This window comes from Schistocerca americana, chromosome 7, assembly GCF_021461395.2.
Source record: "Schistocerca americana isolate TAMUIC-IGC-003095 chromosome 7, iqSchAmer2.1, whole genome shotgun sequence".
In the NCBI taxonomy this organism is placed as follows: Eukaryota; Metazoa; Arthropoda; class Insecta; order Orthoptera; family Acrididae; genus Schistocerca; species Schistocerca americana.
In genome coordinates this window covers 389147598-389165272 of record NC_060125.1, presented here as the reverse complement: position 1 = coordinate 389165272, position 17675 = coordinate 389147598, and the positions used below count along the sequence as shown (strand labels likewise).

Sequence of the window (17675 nt, the reverse complement as noted above, 5' to 3'; positions counted from 1 at the left end):
CCTGCCACTGTAGCAGCAGCGCGGTTCCGGACTGAACCTCCTAGAACCGCTCGGTCACAGCGGCCAGCGCCGCTCCCGTCGGTCCCGCCGTGTTTTCGTTAGCGGCAACCCCGCGAGAGTCCCTGTCGCAGTTACAACACTGATGAATCCTGATATCTTCTTCACCATGTCAATGGGAGGGTGCGAATCCGTCCTCTTCCAAGGGAACAGCTCCTTGACACCTGTAGTATGGGATGGAGACAAGTGAGGGCGGCTCAATTATGCTCTGGGGAACATTCACGGGGACACCCATGGATCCAGTGCAGGTGGCGGAAGAGCCAAGGAGTATTGTACAGTGGTTGCGGACCATGTACACCCCTTCATGACGATCATGTTCCCCGACGATAATGGCATGTTTCAACAAGATAATGCGCCATATCACAAGGCTAGAGGTGTGATGGACTGATTCGAGCAACGAGCAACACAGTGGCGAGTTCTAATTGACGTGCTGGCACCCCAACTAGCCAGATCTGAACCAGATCGAACAACTCTGGAATGTGATTGAACGTGGCGTCGAGCTCATCGCCCCCTCCCAGGAATTTACGGGAATTAGGTGACTTGTGTGTGCAGATGTGTTGCCGACTCCCTCCAATGACCTACCAAGGCCTCATTGTTTCCATGCCAGGATGAGTCGCCAAAGGTAAACATACCGGCTGTCAGGTAGTGGTCATAATGTTCTGGCTCATCAGTGTATGTGTTTCCATCAAGTTAAATAAATAACAAAACAATATTTATTGAATAAATTGTAAAAAGATATACAAGGTTATTAAAAAAGTCAGATCACAAGATGAAAAAATGATGAGGTGAAATGCTGTTGGCGGACTTCACAGGAGACAGGCAGAGGCGCCGTCACAGACTCTGCGTTACCGCGGCCGCAGCCTGAGGTTGACTCCGTTCATCGGCCTGAGGACGAGCTCGCCGATCAGCTTGAGGTCCTCCAGCCTGTCCACCGTCTCCACGCGGAAGTTGCGCAGCACGTACGACAGCACCGCCTTCTCCTCCAGGATAGCGAACTTCTGGCCTGAGAATTCCAACAGACACAGCACAGTTCACTACAGACTAAACAGTTGCTGCTGGCTGATAGAAACACTAATGACTAACTTCTAGTCTGTTCCCTTGTGTTAGAAGTCATCATACACTTAAGATTAAACTATAGAAGCTCTTAAGCTATGTCCTGTATGTACGTATTTAACACTATCTGATCGAATGTATCCAGAGAGGGCTATGTAACGCGGAATACACAACTAGATGCAACGAGAGGCCGACAATCAAGTACAGTGTCCAGTCACATTAACGTGACCACCTGTCAAAAGTCTCAATTGCCAGCTTTTACAGAGCGTACCGCAGCGAGGCGAGCAGGAAGAGAGTAGGTGACGTTGTGGAAGATACTGACAAGGATGTGGAGGTATGCTGGCTCCGGTGCCGTCGCCATTTGCTCTAGGTTTTTCGGTTGAGGATCCATGGCACAAACAGCCCGGTCGATGTGATCCTACAGATTCTCGACTGGGTTTAAATCCGGGGAGTTTGTTGGCCAGGGAATATGGTAAACTGATCCTGTTTCTCATCGAACCACACACGTACACTGCGAGTTGTCCTGCTGGTGGACGCCAACAAACCGAGGAAAAACAAATTGCATGTGGGGGTGGACGTGGTTCGTAAGGATAGATCCATCGTGCCTCCCAGAACGACGAAATCATCCAGGCAGCGCCCTCTGTCCTGGAAGCTTCCGAAGATAGTTGCAGGATGTTCACTTTCAGGCATTTCGCGCTGTACACGACAGTGGCCATCTGTATGGTGCAGCACAAAACGTGCTTCATCTGGAAAGGTCGCCTGTCGCCACTCAGTGGACGTCAAGTTGCGATACTGGTGTTCAAATTCAAGCTATTGCCGACGGTTAACAACAGTCAGCTTGGGTGCATGAGCCATGCGCTTGCTGCCGAGGTACACAAGCAGCAATGTTCACTGATCGGTCGTTGAGGAGGCACTGTTGGTAGTCCCTTGGTTCATTCAGATGGTCACTTACTCATCAATCGCTCGTCTGCTCGCCCGTACATATCGCCGCAGCCATCGTTCGTCTTTGACATCTATGGCCTGTTGCGCACCAGAGTTGCCCCAGTACCAGTTTCGGAGAGCATTGCGTAGAGTGGTTGTAAAAAATCGCATGAAACCAGCGAACGGAATCACTCATGAGTTGAAAAGTGCTAGACAAATGACTGTCCGTAGAAAGTTAAAAATAACTGGGTATAATGGCCGAGCGTAAGCCATATATTTCTGTAGTCAGTGCTAAACGACCCTTCAGGGCCGGGGGAGCGGCGTGCTGGCTTCAACCCTCTTCATATCTGCATCCAGTAATGTCTATGGGCTGAGGATGACACAATTGTCGGTCGTTACCTCTGGGCCTTCGGATGGAGTTGGTGTATATTCTATACCATGAGGTCTTATGTAGTACTCCTTTGGAAGTTATTAACAGTCGAACACTAAGGAGAAATGCCCAGCTACCAAGCATCCTAAATAAAGGTTACAATAGAGAAAACTAATAATTATATCAACAGAATCACTCATCCAGTATATTTTCACCTATGTGAACGTTAAGTGGGCCTCCACTGTTCCCAATTTTAAGCACTTCGTCCAAATCCTATGACCCCACAGACTCCAGCTCACCCCTGTATCCATTACTTTCTCTCACACGTGTTCTGTACGAACTCTTAACGTTAGCAAACCCCCTCATACACCTGGGATACCTTCGCTTGTCCTGTATTTGGTTGAAATCTGACCCTTGAAAGAAAGTGTATAATCTGCTTTCTTTGGATAACCATTCCCCTTTATATTGTGTCTCTCAAAAGCATAATATATTCTACTGTCTCGGAAACTTCATGACACTTTCTATTCGGGCGCAGTTATGTTCCAACATCTGTAAGTCCTTTTTCTTTGCCTTGTCGTCATCAGTGTTTATCCACTTTTTTTCGAGGCTAATCATTAGGACTGTTGCATATAAGCTGTTTTTATTGAGGACGGTGGGACAGGCACATTGTTTGAACATCCAAGCTGAAAACTTCTCTAGGGAGAAAGGCTTCAACAAGCGTATAGAGAGACCTGCCCCGTCAATAAGGTGTTTGCAGTTAAAGAGGAAATTAGAAAAAATGCCCGCAGCCTTCGAATACTTTAAAAGTGTCGAAGCGGGTATAAAACAGGAGTTAGTCTAGGGAGATGACAAGAAACAATAAACATAGGATTTGTCTTAAGCTAAGTAGAAGAAAGGGTTCTATCCATGTATGGGAACATGCGGTGCGCATTTCGCTTTCCGTCAAAACGACAGACTCCTGTATCCATGTTGGTCTAGAGCCCTTTATTTCCGTTATTCAGTCGTGCACTCTAAGTAGTATAACATATAATGAAATGGGTCAAGAAACTTGAATTCATAAAACTGGAGATCCACTTGTGCTTTAACTCGTTGGTAGCGACTAGTTTGTTCATATTACTTTTTTCAATTTTTTTGTCTTTTCGCTTCAGTGTCTACCGCATACCCTGTGATAAAAGAGAGCGCACATGTTCTCATTTCTTTTCTTTTTATAAAGTCAGTTTTCTTTCTCACCTCCTCCTTGTGTGTATATGTACGAGCATGCGTAACTGGGAGATTACGAGTTACATGAAGTTCACCCCAGTGAGATCAGAGGTCTTCGTAGACTCGTAGGCTTGTGCTGCCAACATAACCTTTAGACCGCTTGAGGATTTTGCATTTTATTTAGTGGTGGTGGTGGTTAGTGTTTAACGTCCCGTCGACAACGAGGTCATTAGAGACGGAGCGCAAGCTCGGATTAGGGAAGGATTGGGAAGGAAATCGGCCGTGCCCTTTCAAAGGAACCGTCCCGGCATTTGCCTGAAACGATTTAGGGATATCACGGAAAACCTAAATCAGGATGGCTGGAGACGGGATTGAACCGTCGTCCTCCCGAATGCGAGTCCAGTGTGCTAACCACTGCGCCACCTCGCTCGGTTTTTATTTAGTGAGATTGTATACCGCAGGAAGAGTTTTATTTACATTTATGTTTGATAAATCCTTTTTGTGATCAACAGACCGTTGTGAATAATCTCACCCAGCATTTCACCTCCGTTGTCCCTTCCATTCACCTTGAGAGCCCTCAAAAACAGAACAATTTAATGGTGAATATAAAAAGAAACTTTGATTGTGTGTGAAATAAATAGCCGATTGAACAGCCCGCGACATTATTTTCCGCTACTACCTGTAGACCCGGTGAGTACTCAGTCGGTTCCTATTGTCTCTATCTGTTGTAGATCACACATAGATTTCATAATAATCAGTTTACTCGGCCTTCCTCAGAAAGACATCTATTACCTGTGTTTCAATTTCAAGGCAAATAACTGCTTCCACAAGGGCCAGAGGTGGACCATCGCGTAGTTGACTTGCTGAATCTGTGAAGCTCTTCCTCTTGCATAAGAAATCAATTTTTTTAAAAAATTGTAATTTGTTTCTAAATTTACATCTACTAATTTCTGACCAATTCGGATATCTCCTTAGTGGTGCGAAGGTTTTTTCTTCATTTTCTTTCCCATGTAGAATGTACATAGATTGTGCAGAGCTGCTCGTACATTGTACCCATGTTTTCTATCTCCCTTCGAACAGTCATTGAACTGCTGGTAGCACTATGGAGCTCACGAGAGATTCCTTGCGTTGATTCCATGTAAAGATATACGAGCAATCATCCTCCACAATACTCGAATGCTCCCTATCTGTGACTGTATGAGCACTTCCTCGTCTTGGTTAGCTGTGGTTGTTTCTCGTTCTCTCATTTCTCAAGCACGCCACCGTCAACTTCGGTGGTTTTAAATGTTCCTGATGAATTTGTTACCCAGTTGGAATTGACTGACTAGTCCACGTTCGAAATCACTGAGCTCGCCTGACCGATCCATTCAGCTGTTACTGAAACAGAAAACACAATATCCTCTGGCTTCTTTTATCTTGGTGAGTCAGTCCCTCGTGTCATCTGGTGGTCAATCCCGCATTACACAGGGGTGTCCGGATACTTCTGATCAATGTATCTGCATCTGATTTCCCCATCCGGCATCTTCGAGAAGCACTTGCTAAAGGGCAGGATCTCCGAAAAAAATGCAACGTGATTAAAATGAAAAGTTACATTACTTCATTTTCAAGAGGGAGCCCCTTTCAGACATTTTAGTCTCTGTCGACCAAATTACTTGAGAGTCTGGTGAATACACAGTGAAATATTAGAAATCTATCTCATGTTAATTCTATAGTCACATCCTATAAACCTATTATAACAGCATTTTTCAAGCGATTTAATGGAATTTTTTAAATTATATTATTGTACCTCGTTCCTATAGCAACATTGCACATGTGATTCTGTGAGAACAGAGTAATATCGCGACATCTACTATGAGAGACTTTTTTAAAAACAGTTTATTGACAGTATTACATAGCTTGCGCATGAAAGTTAAACAACATTTAGGCTATATTCAGTTAACTACCAAAAGTAATTACTGACAAATAATTATATGGTCCTAATACAGCTGCTGCACACTTACCTATACAGTTTCGTGGCCCTGCGCTGAAGGGTACGTAGGCGTAGGGGTGCCTGCCCTGCACCCTCTCTGGCAGGAAGTTGTCCGGGTCGAAGCGCTCCGGGTTTGGCCACTGGTCGGGGTCGCGGTGAGTCTGGCGTATGTTCAGGAGTATCGTACAGCCCTCAGGAACAGTGTAGCCTCCTGTGAGGCCAGCAAATTGCATTCGTTACATGGAATTGCGCTCTTTACAGTACTGGCATGATGCATACATGCAGCAGATAAGACTAACAGTTAATGCTGGTGGTTCAATGTCTCTAACTGACTCCTAATTAAAATGAAAGCCACTGTAAAAGTAAACTTAAAACGTTACTGTAATAACTTTACAAACTCTATACGTACTGCATGCCTGAGGCAGATCAATGACTTCACCTTATTCACTATACACTGATAAGCCAAAACATTACGACCACTGCCCAACGTGGTTGCCACTTGGAAGCGGTGCGGGCGAAGCTGGAACAAAAATATGTAAAAGCAACTGACACGGACGGAGGATCGCCCTGATGAAGATATGGGCTGCAAATGGGGATATACGTTGCGATTAGCAGGCTTGACAGATTATTATTACGCAGAGCCTGTGAACGAGTATCTCAAAAACGGCGAAGCAAGTCGAATGTCCACGTGCTCCTGTCGCGAGCATCTACGGAAACAGGTAGAAGAACAGTCCACGACTCTTCACAGAACTTGAGCTTCTGAGGCTTGTTTGCTGCAAAGAGTATGATAGATAGTGATATGAGGCATCTCTGCCGAAAGAGCACCATGCTGGTGCACACACAAGTGTTTCGGAGCTCACCATTCATTATAATTTGTTGAAAATGTAGCTCCGCAGCACACCACCCCTACAAATTCACATGCTGACCGATCAACATCGTCAGTTACGGTTGCAGTGGGCAGGGGACCATTGGGACCCGACCGTCGATCAATGGACACGTGTCGGCTTTTCGGATGAATCACATTTTTGATACACTCGGAGTAGGTATTAAAATCCATAGAGAAGAAATAAAAACTTTGAGATTCGCCGATGACATTGTAATTCTGTCAGAGACAGCAAAGGACTTGGAAGAGCAGTTGAACGGAATGGACAGTGTCTTGAAAAGAGGATATAAGATGAACGTCAATAAAAGCAAAACGAGGATAATGGAATGTAGTCGAATTAAGTCGGGTGATGCTGAGGGAATTAGATTAGGAAATGAGGCACTTAAAGTAGTAAAGTAATTTTGCTATTTGGGGAGCAAAATAACTGATGATGGTCGAAGTAGAGAGGATATAAAATGTAGACTGGCAATGGTAAGGAAAGCGTTTCTGAAGAAGAGAAATTTGTTAACATCGAGTATAGATTTAAGTGTCAGGAAGTCGTTTCTGAAAGTATTTGTATGGAGTGTAGCCATGTATGGAAGTGAAACATGGACGATAAATAGTTTGGACAAGAAGAGAATAGAAGCTTTCGAAATGTGGTGCTACAGAAGAATGCTGAAGATTAGATGGGAAGATCACATAACTAATGAGAAAGTATTGAATAGAATTGGGGAGAAGAGGAGTTTGTGGCACAACTTGACAAGAAGAAGGGACTGGTTGGTAGGACATGTTCTGAGGCATCAAGGGATCATCCAATTTAGTATTCGAGGGCAGCGTGGAGGGTAAAAATCGTAGAGGGAGACCAAGAGATGAATACACCAAGCATATTCAGAAGGATGTAGGTTGCAGTAAGTATTGGGAGATGAAGAAGCTTGCACAGGATAGAGTAGCAGGAGAGCTGCATCAAACCAGTCTCAGGACTGAAGACCACAACTACAACAACGTCTAAGATCGTCTCCACAAACGCCGTCATCGAGGTGAACGGTTCGAAACGTGCATCGCGGCACGGACGCAGACTTGTGGGAGATAGGGGAGACATTGCGTAGGACCTGTGCTAGTAATCGAAGACACGCTGACAGCTGCGAATTATCTGCATCCCTTCATACTTGGTGTCTTCCCGACGGCGATCCCATTTTTCAGCAGTATAATGGTCCGTGTGTCGGAGCTAGAAACGTGCTACAGTGGTTTGAGGATCATTATAGGAAACTGACATCTATGTCTCGACGACAAAATTCGCCTGGTGTAAACCCTACGCAACTCGTCAAGGTCGCTATCACAACGTACGAAAATCAGCGGCCCGTTAATTAAGCAAGTGGCATGACCTGTGCCCAGACATCTAAAGCCACATATCTCCACAAACCTACCGACAAAATTTCGGATCCCTGATACGCAGATTCAGTGATGTATTTAGTTCCAAAGACGGAAAAACAAGCTATGAAGAATCATTGTGTAATGGCTGTGCGAAATCCAGCGACTCCACAAATGTAAGATTATTTCTCTTAGAGAATACATAGACTCTGCTATCTCTCGTTCTTAATCCTGTTTTATATTTTGAAGCAGGACGTATTTTAGCCTTTTATTCTCATCATCTGGTTCTTCATACTTAAATTGTCGATATGTATTAGACCATAAACTGGCAAGGAGTCAAATTTGGATCAACACTAGATGAGTTTGCAGAGAGAGGTTGTCTGAATGCTGTGGAAGACCAACGACAATCGTACAATGAAGACAATGTGGTATACTTACCAACTTCAATCTCCTTCGTCACTCGGCGACTGACGCCAGGCACACTTGGGTAGAGCCTCAGAGCTTCCTTGATGACCATCTCGAGGTACTTCATGTTGTTCAGGTCATGTGTAGTTGGACGTCTGTTAGGATTGTCTTGAAATATGTCGTCTTGCTCAGCGAAGATTTTCTCCTACAGGAAGCAAACAGCATTGGTAAGAAACGATACAGAACGACTCACAACTAACAATATTTAACCCTCACTCTCTCTCACACACACTCTCTCTCCCTCTCTGTCACACACACACACACACACACACACACACACACACGCGCGCACGCACGCACTCACGCGCGCGCTCGAACGCTAATGAAGACAAAACAAGAAGCTCATGAATTATTATTTTGGATTATATCATCACAGCAATTACACGGCTGTATCTCCTTTAGCTTCCATCTTCATATTCCATCCAAAATTTCGATCAACATTGTTAGAATTACTCGAATGTGATTGAAAACCAGCGACAGTTGACAATGAAACACTTGCTGTGATGATTTTGAAATGAAACGTACAGAGAAGGATAGGAAGAGATTTTAACTCACCTGGATGTCAGGATGGTGTCCAAGCAGAACCAGAACCCACGACATGGCAACCGACGTCGTGTCGTGACCCTTGAGAACACAGATAGAAACGTAGATGCGTCAAACCGGATTATTGCAATGATAATGGAACTAGAGATCCTTGCGAGTTTGTGGAACAGTTAACGAAAAACAGCAATGCCGCTGCAGCTCGGAAGCATTCAATATACTGGACTTTTTTTTAAGTTTCTTGTTTAATCTATTTCAAATATTTTAAAACACATGAAAAGATTACTGACTGTTCAAAACTTATATCACATTATTAAGATATTTCAATCTGCTTAGGCCGGCCGCGGTGACCGTGCGGTTCTAGGCGCTTCAGTCCGGAACCGCGTGACTGCTACGGTCGCAGGTTCGAATCCTGCCTCGGACGTGGATGTGTGTGATGTGCTTAGGTTAGTTAGGCTTAAGTAGTTCCAAGTTCTAGGGGACTGATGACCTCAGATGTTAATAAGTCCCATAGTGCTCAGAGCCATTTGACCAGCCAATCTGCTTAGACAGTGAATCTTCAACAGAGGAAACAGAACAGAACGTTCTTAAAATAACTTCACCGAATGAGATGGCGCAGTGATTAACTCACTTGGTGTTCCATATTTGCTCACATTTCTGGAGTCATCCTTCTTTTGACTTCTTCGAAGTAGCCTGGTGCCAACTGTTTCAGTAGCATGGAAGTTGTTCCCTGACATTTTAACACACGTCCTACCATCTTATCGCTTTTTCTAGTTAGTGTTTAGCGTAAAGTTCCTCGCTCACCGATTCAGCGGAGGATCTTTTCTTATCTGGGTTACATTTCCTCGAACGATCCACTCATCGTCCAAACTGCGCGTGTGTGCTTAGTCTTTCGGAAGTCCTCCGTTGCCGAGACGCTAAATGCTCTAAAATAGCTGCTAATTGATTTTGTGTCATAAGGCTCCCACTATAATCGGTACTTCAGAGAAAAAGACATGGCGTGAATGACAGTTAGGAAGTAGATGAGAGTATCCAGAAAGCTTCTGTCTACTCGATGGCGATAATTTAAACTGGAAGGACCTTTTTATAGGCCTTACATGTACTGAAGTTCAGCCTCTTTAACGCATACCCTAGAGCGACTAATGTCTAAGAAAGTTATCTTTAATTGTGAATGGTGAAACAAGAGTACACGTAGATCGTGGCTTACTGGATACTACGAATGACATGTTCCTAGATAGACCCTAAAGTTTTCACCATTACTTGTTCATTATTTCACCCGCAGCAAAGATAGTTAAAGTGGAAAACGGTGACTTGCACTATGAATGGAATTAATTTTGCAGTCTATCACTCCCTATTAAGGGCTAAGTAGGTCACTTCGGTTGTCAAAGGAAGGCAAATGCGTACCACCTCCAACAGGACCACTTCTAGTAATAGCTCTGTGATATTCAATCCAAATTTGGTTTGTGGAGAACCATGCTGTATAATCAGTCCAACATCTAGCAAGCAGCTTCATCGATAAAGATCCTAGTCTTAATTTCACACTATATTTACGCTGCTCTTAAAATACATATAAAAAAATCCAAGTTACTGAGTGAGGAGCGGTACTACCTATTAACACATTACAGTGGCAAATTAATATACATTACTCTGCCTTAAAATTATGTTTGGCTCTCACTGAGGATGGTTACTTTAAAATGTAAATCTGTAGTCACGTACCCAATGCGGAAAACCAGCACCAGTGAGGAAACTTGTTTTTAAATTATTGGAAGTATCGTTTCTCCTCGACAATTTGTTCTGTTCTGTGGACATATTTTAGTTACTACTGGCATGTGATTGTGGATGAACACTTTACTGTGTTTTGTTATTAAGTCTCAGAATTATTCATTACTAAATCTAATCATCCTCTAATCCACAGTGTGGCAGCTCAGAACTGTATCAAGTGTGTTACTTCTGTAAGCTAACACTGTGCGATCGCATATAATCCAGATAGTACGAGGATCACGGTACTAAGAAATAAATGGAAGATATTATGATTTCTTGGATGGAACTCACTTTCATATACAGTACTTTAAAGGATGTCACTGCCGTCTTTGAATGTTAAAATCACTTATTACAAAATCCAATATTGTAGTTCCAGCCTACATTGTCATCTTCAGGTGGAACTATTTCATGCTTTAGAACTTCTGATAGTATTTGAATTTCACATGTGCTAAAGTACGGAATTGTTGTGCTTCAAAAATGGCCGAATGACTTTAATTCCCATATCTAGTTATAAGTAAAGCAATTTTTACAGTTAAAGGTGACAAAGATACCTAATAGAATTTTTAGGTATCCGCCGGTCTTGTCTCAACAACATTTCTACAGACGCATTAGTTGCCGTTTTCTAGTCATTCCTGATGACTGGTGCTCTGCTTTGGTTCGCCCCCTATACAGGGTGGACAATTGATCATGACCGAGCCACATATCTCATGAAATAAGCCTCAAACGAAAAAACTATAAAGAACGAAATTTGTCTAGCTTGAAGGGGGAAACCAGATGGCACTATGATTGGCCCGCTAGATGGAGCTTCCATAGATCAAACGGATATCAACTGCGTTTTTTTTAAATACACACCTCCATTTTTATTACATATTCGTGTAGTACGTAAAGAAATATGAATGTTTTAGTTGGACCGCTTTTATCGCTTTGTGATAGATAGAGCTGTAATAGTCACAAACATATGGCTCACAATTTTAGACGAACTTTTGGTAACAGGTAGGATTTTTAAATTAAAATACAGAACGTAGGTACGTTTGAAAATTTTATTTCGGTTGTTCCAATGTACCTTTGTGAACGTATCACATCTGCGAACGCATGCTGTTACAGCGAGATTACCTGTAAATACCACATTAATGCAATAAATTCTCAAAATGGTGTCCGTCAACCTCGATGCATTTGGCAATACGTGTAACGACATTCCTCTCAACAGCGAGTAGTTCGCCTTCCGTAATGTTCGCACATGCATTGACAATGCGCTGACGCATGTTGTCAGGCGTTGTCGGTGGATCACGATAGCAAATATCCTTCAACTTTCCCTACAGAAAGAGATCCGGGGACGTCAGATCCGGTGAGCGTGCGGCACATGGTATGATGCTTCGAAGACCAATCCACCTGTCATGAAATATGCTATTCAACACCGCTTCAACCCCACGCGACTATGTGCCGGACATTCATCATGTTGGAAGTACATCGCCATTCTGTCACGCAGTGAAACATCTTGTGGTAACTTCGGTAGAACTTTACGTAGGAAATCAGCATACATTGCACCATTTAGAATGCCATCGATAAAATGGGGGCCAATTATCCTTCCTCCCATAATGCCGCACCATACATTAACCCGTCAAGGTCGCTGATGTTCCACCTGTCTCAGCCATCGTGGATTTTCCGTTGCCCAATAGTGCATATTACGCCAGTTTACGTTATCGCTGTTGGTGAATGACACTTCGCCGCTAAATAGAACGCGTGCAAAAAATCTCTCATCGTCCCGTAATTTCTCTTGTGTCCAGTGGCAGAACTGTACACGACGCTCAAATTCGTCGCCATGCAATTCCTGGTGCATAGAAATATGGTACGGGTGCAATCGATGTTGATGTAGCATTCTCAACACCGATGCTTGTGGGATTCCCGATTCTTGCGCAATTTGTCTGCTACTGATGTGCGGATTAGTCGCGACAGCAGCTAAAACACCTACTTGGGCATCATTTGTTGCAGGTCGTGGTTGACGTTTCTCATGTGGCTGAACACTTCCTGTTTCCTTAAATATCGTAACTATCCGGCGAACGGTCCGGACACTTGGATGATGTCGTCCAGGATACCGAGCAGCATACATAGCATTTTGATCAAAATAGCCATACATCAACACTATATCGACCTTTTCCACCATTTGTAAACGGTCCATTTTAACACGGGTAATGTATCACGAAGCAAATACCGTCCGTACTGACGGAATGTTTCGTGATACCACGTACTTATACGTTTGTGACCATTACAGCGCCATCTATCACAAAGCGTAAAAAGTTGTCCAACTAAAAATTCATATTTCTTTACGTACGACACGAATATGTAATAAAAATGGCGGTTCCTATTTAAAAAAAAAAAACGCAGTTGATATCCGTTTGATCTATGGCAGCGCCATGTAGCGGGCCAACCATAGCGCCATCTGGTTTCCCCCTCCAAGCTAGATGACTTTCGTTCTTTGTAGTTTTTTCGTTTGATGCTTATTTCGTGAGATATATGGCCCGGTCACTATCAATGGACTACCCTGTATGTTCTCCGTTACACCCTCAGGCACTCGCCTCCTATTACTGTCCGTGTGGCTGATCCAATGAGTGGCGGCGGTGGTGGGGGTAGCGGTGCCCAGCTCTGAACTGCGGTCTCCAGTTCCCGTGGTACTGCTGTGGACATCACTGCATGGGAAGGTTTTCTTGTTGAAGGCTCAATGCAAGGTGCAGTGCCTAAATGAGATGTAAGCTGCCATCTTTATTAATTAGACCTCTTGGACTCTAATTTCAATGGCTTTAATCACTCACTCCCAGATGGAGAAAGCTTGCCAAAGTATCTTCTTGGTGTTGCTGTGGTTTATACTGTAGTTGGCCATGTTCGTTTGATGGTGTGGCGTAATTCAATGTGATGCCTACGTACACGGCACCTCTCTTTCACCATGTATATAGTTTTCCAATCTTTGCTCTGCCACACTTGCAGGCGATTTAGTAGGCCCCTGATTTGAGAAAGCCTACTTCACGCTTTACTGGACCTAATAGTTTCAAGGTCCATCCATATATCCTCCCATTGCTGTAAGGCATACCTTGGGGAAACTGTTTGCCCAAAAGAAGATAGATGAATACAATTGCTACAGTGAGGTACGCCACACCACCAAATGAGCTGTTGTGCAGAACATAGCATAAAAACTGACCCTACCGAAGACTGCAGCAAAACTGAGTTACATAGCTTTTCTTCTCACTGGATTGGGTGATTAAAGAGGTCACCAATTTTGGGGTCCAACTTGGTCTACAAATGAGTCAGGCATGGAACCCTGCACGGGGTATAAAAAAAGGAAAGCATTCCTGTATAGCGAGGTCAGGATCCGATAGCGATAGCTGAGACACAGGAGGGTAGAGTTTGGAGCAGGCGTACTATCCCAATCATCATCACCACCACCCACAATGGCGACCAAAAAAGACATCAGTATTGTTATACACATCTCTTTCCCAAATCGTCCCGTAATGGATGTAAAATCTGCAATAAAGAGTCCAACCAAATCGCAAAAATTAATCCCCACCGATAAATAAAATATGTATCAGTACCAGTGATGTAACTAATTTATATTACAGTTTCCTATGTTGAAATGGATGTTCACCCAAAAAGAAGGCTCTTCGAGAGAAAGCTGTCACTAACCGGGAGCGAATGAACGCTCTGTGAGTCATAAACCGGGCTGGGACAAGTTTATATGCCAACTAGCTCTGCAGATGACGAAGAAATTGAAGAAATGTATGATGAGATAAAAGAAATCATTCCGGTAGTGAAGGGAGACGAAAATTTGATAGTCATGGGTGACTGGAATTCGAGAGTAGGAAAAGGGAGAGAAGGAAACATAATGGGTGAATATGGATTGGGGGAGAGAAATGAAAGAGGAAGCCGTCTGGTAGAATTTTGCACAGAGCATAACTGAATCATAGCTAACACTTGGTTCAAGAACCATAAAAGAAGGTTGTATACATGGAAGAATCCTGGAGATACTAAAAGGTATCAGATAGATTATATGATGGTAAGACAGAGATTTAGGAACCAGGTTTTAAATTGTAGGACATTTCCAGGGGCAGATGTGGACTCTGAGCACAATCTATTGCTTATGAACTATAGATTAAAATGGAAGAAATTGCAAAAATGTGGGAATTTAAGGAGATGGGGCTTGGATAAACTGACTAAACCAGAGGTTGTACAGAGTTTCAGCGAGAGCATAAGGGAACAATTGACAAGAATGGGGGAAAGAAATACAGTAGAAGACGAATGGGTAGCTCTGAGGGATGAAGTAGTGAAGGCAACAGAGGATCAAGTAGGTAAAAAGACGAGGGCTAGTAGAAATCCTTGGGTAACAGAAGAAATATTGAATTTCATTGATGAAAGGAGAAAATATAAAAATGCAGTAAATGAAGCAGGCAAAAAAGGAATACAAACGTCTCAAAAATGAGATCGACAGGAAGTGCAAAATGGCTAAGCAGGCATGGCTCGAGGACAAATGTTAGGATGTAGAGGCTTATCTCACTAGGGGTAAGATAGATACAGCCTACAGGAAAATTAAAGAGATCTTTGGAGAAAAGAGAGCCACTTGTATGAATATCAAGAGCTCAGTTGGAAACCCAGTTCTAAGCAAAGAGGGGAAAGCAGAAAGGTGGAAGGAGTATATAGAGGGTCTATACAAGGGCGATGTACTTGAGCACAATATTATGGAAATGGAAGAGGATGTAGATGAAGATTAAATGGGAGATACGATACTGCGTGAAGAGTTTGATAGAGCACTGAAAGACCTGAGTCGAAACAAGGCCCCGGGGGTAGACAACATTCCATTAGAACTACTGACAGCCTTGGGAGAGCCAGTCCTGACAAAACTCTACCATCTGGTGAGCAAGATGTACGAGACAGGCAAAACACCCTCAGACTTCAAGAAGAATATAATAATTCCAATCCCAAAGAAAGCAGGTGTTGACAGTTGTGAAAATTATCGATCTCTCAGTTTAATAAGTCACAGCTGCAAAATACTAACGCGAATTATTTACAGATGAATGGAAAAACTGGTAGAAGCCGACCTCGGGAAAGATCAGTTTGGATTCCTTAGAAATGTTGGAACACGTGAGGCAATACTGACCTTACGACTTATCTTAGAAGAAAGATTAAGGAAAGGCAAACCTACGTTACTAGCATTTTTAGACTAAGAGAAAGCTTTTGACAATGTTGACTGGAATACTCTCTTTCAAATTCTAAAGGTGATAGGGGTAAAATACAGGGAGCGAAAGGCTATTTACAATTTGTACAGAAACCAGGTGGCAGTTATAAGAGGCGAGGGGCATGAAAGGGAAGCAGTTGTTGGGAAGGGAGTGAGACAGGGTTGTAGCCTCTCCCCGATGTTATTCGATCTGTATATTGAGCAAGCAGTAAAGGAAACAAAAGAAATATTAGGAGTAGGTATTATAATCCAGGGAGAAGAAATAAAAACTTTGAGGTTCGCCGATGATATTGTAATTCTGTCAGAGACAGCAAAGGAATTGGAAGAGCAGTTGAACAGAATGGACAGTATCTTGAAAGGAGGATATAAGATGAACATCAACAAAAGCAAAACAAGGATAATGGAATGTAGTCGAATTAAGTCGGGTGATACTGAGGGAATTAGATTAGGAAATGAGACACTTAAAGTAGTAAAGAAGTTTTTCTATTTGGGGAGCAAACTAACTGATGATGGTCGAAGTAGAGAGGATGTAAAATGTAGACTGGCAATGGCAAGGAAAGCGTTTCTGAATAAGAGAAATTTGTTAACATCGAGTATAGATTTAAGTGTCAGGAAGTCGTTTCTGAAAGTATTTGTATGGAGTGTAGCCATGTATGGAAGTGAAACATGGGCAATTAATAGTTTGGACAAGAAGAGAATGGAAGCTTTCGAAATGTGGTGCTACAGAAGAATGTTGAAGATTAGATGGGTAGATCACGTAACTAATGAGGAGGTATTGAATAGGATTGGGGAGAAGAGAAGTTTGTGGCACAACGTGACTAGAAGAAGGGATCGGTTGGTAGGACATGTCCTGAGGCATCAAGGGATCACAAATTTAGCGTTGGAGGGCAGCGTGGAAGGTAAAAATCGTAGAGGGAGACCAAGAGATGAATACACTAAGCAGATTCAGAAGGATGTAGGCTGCAGTAGGTACTGGGAGATGAAGGAGTTTGCACAGGATAGATTAGCATGGAGAGCTGCATCAAACCAGTCTCAGGACTGAAGACCACAACAACAACAACAATCCTGCAGCAACAGTGATAAAAACTGTAGGGAAAGTCGAATAATTTTTTAACAAGATTCAGTAATTTGAAGCTTCATTCAGAAGACCTACCTGTAGTTAGTGGTTCAGTATGCTTCCAACTTCGGCCATAAATGCAAACGCATGGTCTTGTAGCGCTTTCTCTTTTCACACTCTAACCCTTTGGCAACCACACTACGACTTACTTGAATATAATTGCTTATCCTGACATGTGTTCTCTTGAATCATACTCAGTATTCCAATCCTAGGCATGCCAAAGCGTTAGCTTACCATTATTAAGCTTTGGCAAACCATTTATCACCCATTTTAATGTAATAAACTGAGTTTATTCCGACTCTCGTTTCATTTTGTAGATAACGAATTCCTTGTTCATTATTCTAAAGGGCAACAAAGTAATTATGTAAGATGTAGTGGGCCATCAACACACACATAATTAACACTGTATACGTCAGCAAGCGCTCCTCAATCCCGCAACCATTTACAATTTGCAACTCCCGCAGAGGATTTGCCTACTTGATAACTTCTAATGCAGCAGTTAGATTCACGAAAATTTCCAATTTTTACTTAAATTTTCGAGAAAGATTTGCATTTTTCATCTCACCTATTATCCATTTAGTAGCCTAAAATTGTTTTGAGTTGTTGGTTTGTAGCCAGTTTTTGTATATTTTTCAGTAGGTAAGGCTGCTGTACGTCTATTGTAGTCCTGCTGACTTACCATTTTTGAACCTCTAGAGAGAAGTTGACTTGTTTTCTATGTCCTTTGTGTGTTTTGTATCGGGAAGGGATTGGATTATAGTGTGCACGTGAGAT

General features: G+C 42.9%; 1 protein-coding gene across 1 annotated transcript in view; it reads right to left on the bottom strand.

The window, feature by feature from the left end:
* Positions 1-752: 752 nt before the first annotated feature.
* LOC124622008 (cytochrome P450 4C1-like) overlaps positions 753-17675 on the bottom strand; it is a 77500-nt gene continuing 60577 nt past the window's right edge. The window contains exons 9-12 of the mRNA XM_047147559.1: positions 8821-8889; positions 8239-8410; positions 5602-5781; positions 753-1060 (exon numbers count right to left, since the gene is read on the bottom strand). Of these exons, the coding sequence (XP_047003515.1) occupies positions 903-1060; positions 5602-5781; positions 8239-8410; positions 8821-8889 (579 nt within the window). The 3' untranslated portion in view covers positions 753-902. The remainder of the gene's footprint in view (positions 1061-5601; positions 5782-8238; positions 8411-8820; positions 8890-17675) is intronic.